Here is a 2,500-nt window from a genome sequence, read left to right as displayed (position 1 = left end):
CCTCCATTCTATCATTCTATCATCTATTTATGCCCCAATCTATCTATCTATCTATCTATCTATCTATCTATCTATCTATCTATCTATCTATCTATCTATCTATCTATCTATCTATCTATCTATCTATCTATCTATCTATCTATCTATCTATCTATCTATCTATCTATCTATCTATCTATCTCTCCCCCATTATATCTATGTGTATTTATATACCTATCTTTCTTTCTATGTCTCACCCATTATTTATATAAATACATATATAGTATGTTCAACCCCCCCATTGTAACAGGACCCCCTGTGCCATGGGGCAGCTATAGAATGGGGGACCCCTGTGTAGCCCCCCATTATATATGCATAGTATGTTCAGCCCCCCCTTATAATGGAACTCCCTGTGTGATGGGATATCTATAGAATGTGGGGGACCCCTGTATAGTGGAAACCCCTGTATGGAATGGGATGTGGTCCCTGTGGATAATGGGGGTCCCTATATAAAAGTCAGGGGTGGTATAATAGCAGGATGAGATTGCTTCCCTTCTCTATAGGAACATCATCTATGGGAGGGGTGAAGACCTCTATACAGTGGGGACCCCTTTATAGTGGGGGTACTGGGACCCTCTCCTATGGCAGGGGATGGGGACTCCTGCAATGGGGCTCCCATATAAGGAGGGGTGTAATACCCTATATAATGGGTGTCCTGAGGACCTCAGTAGTAGTGCTGCCCTAAATTGGGAGGGAGGGGACCCCCTGTACCCTGGGGCTCCATGCAGTGGCAAGGGGAGTGTCTGTGTCATGGCATCACTGTGTATCTGAGGGTGATGGGGGGATGTGGCCTTCCAGCAGCACATGGATGCTGCATCAAGGCTGTACATCCCAGGGGCTTTGGGAACACTGGGACAGGGCCCTGTTCATGGGGTTTCTCTCACAGGTTGGGCACGAGCCACTACCTCCAACCATTGGGAGAAATGTGCTGGGAAGGAAAGTCCTGTACTTGCCAGGCTTCTTCACCTACGGTGAGTGAACCTCTCTCCCTGCCAGCATGAGGTCCTGCCCCAAATCAGGGCTGGGAGCTGCCATGTAGACTGAGCCAACCTCCAGCAGCACTGTCACATTCCATTGGGATCATCCTGAGCCTGCAGTGGGACACAAACCACTCCAACTAGTTGCAAGACCAGCAGATTTATGTACCTGTTGCTGGGGACAGGGATGTGATGGATATGGTGTTGGTGCTGCATCCTCTTCCCATGGCACATTGCTCTGTGTTTGCGCCATGGTGGAGGGGATTAAAGGGGTTTAGATGGTGTAGGTTTGTTGGAGGAGGGTTTTGTGTGTGCCAGAGATAGCAAAGCACCTTCTTTCTGCTCCAAAACAGCCCTCCAATAACCTGCCCCCCTCACCTACTCATTTGTGTTGTAGGTGGAGCCCTAAAGGGACAGAAATACCAAGAAAAAGGAAGGTAGTATGTTTAGAAGGAAAAAAAGTGCTGTTTTCCTCTCTCTGTGGGTGGAGCAGCATGGGAGAGGAGGGTGAATACTCTGACCTGCTGTAACAGCAGCTTTGCTGTAAGGAAGGGGAATGCACAGGTCTGGAAGCTGAGTCAGGCCAATCCCCAAATCAGCCAGTGGCACCCATGGGGTGGGAGCCAGCACAGGAGCAGTATGAGAGCACTGCAAACCCATCCTGGGACACTCAGGGCTGGAAATGCTTCGGTGCTGCCCTTTGGAAGATGCATTTTTCCAGACAGATGGACAGTGTTGGCTGGTGCAAGGGTGCAGAGCCCACCTGGCTTCACCTAGACAGCACAGGATGGGGGCCAGGAGCAGTCAGTACCCACCAGCACGTGGTGGATTGTATCCCACATTGTTCAATCAGGGAGAAATTGGATCTGTTGGCTGTTTTTTCATCTGGAGACCTGAGGAAGTTTGCCTGGGAGCAGGTGGTGGGGCAGGAGCTGAATGTTGGCTTTGTAAGATGCACATTAACCTTTCTGGGGTGGGGGGAGGAGGTGACACCACACAGCACATGAGATGATCCCTCCCTACCCTGGTTCAGCCCAAACTGCCTTGCAGCCCTTTCAGGTGAGCAAAACAAATCACAAGAAGTAGCCCAAAATACTGGAGTTGTCCTTCCAGATGAGACAGCTGTGACAGAGAATGAGGATTCTTTGCATCCTGTGTGAAGTTTATTCAGGACTCTTGCAATAAATCACTGCTGTGGGACTGTGGAGCACTGCTGTGCTGTGCTGAGCCCTGGTGCTGAACACTGGAGGTGTTTGGGGTCCTCTCCATGAGTCTTCCCCTTCCTGACTGACAGCAGCCTGGTGTTTTCTCACCCAGCCAGACACATTGTGGAAGTGGATGGGAAAAGAGGCCTCTTCCGTGGGCTGACTCCTCGCCTCATCTCAAGCACTTTATCAACCATCACCAGGGGGAGTGTGAAGAAGGTAAAGGTCAGATTCTTTCTCCATAAATCACCTTCCTGGGTCAGCCAGTGCTACTGCAGC

The 2,500-nt window shown here is 50.0% G+C and overlaps 1 protein-coding gene across 1 annotated transcript in view; it reads left to right on the top strand.

Annotated features, from left to right (window-relative positions):
• The first annotated feature begins 823 nt into the window (after nt 1-823).
• The window catches only part of LOC103797967 (mitochondrial carrier homolog 1-like), a 9,558-nt gene continuing 7,881 nt past the window's right edge, over nt 824-2,500 (top strand). Inside the window, exons 1-2 of the mRNA XM_009070207.1 lie at nt 824-1,010; nt 2,334-2,440. Coding sequence (XP_009068455.1) covers nt 824-1,010; nt 2,334-2,440 — 294 coding nt within the window. The remainder of the gene's footprint in view (nt 1,011-2,333; nt 2,441-2,500) is intronic.

The sequence above is a fragment of the Acanthisitta chloris genome, unplaced genomic scaffold (assembly GCF_000695815.1).
Source record: "Acanthisitta chloris isolate BGI_N310 unplaced genomic scaffold, ASM69581v1 scaffold18472, whole genome shotgun sequence".
NCBI lineage: Eukaryota > Metazoa > Chordata > Aves > Passeriformes > Acanthisittidae > Acanthisitta > Acanthisitta chloris.
This window is presented reverse-complemented; position numbering and strand designations above follow the sequence as displayed.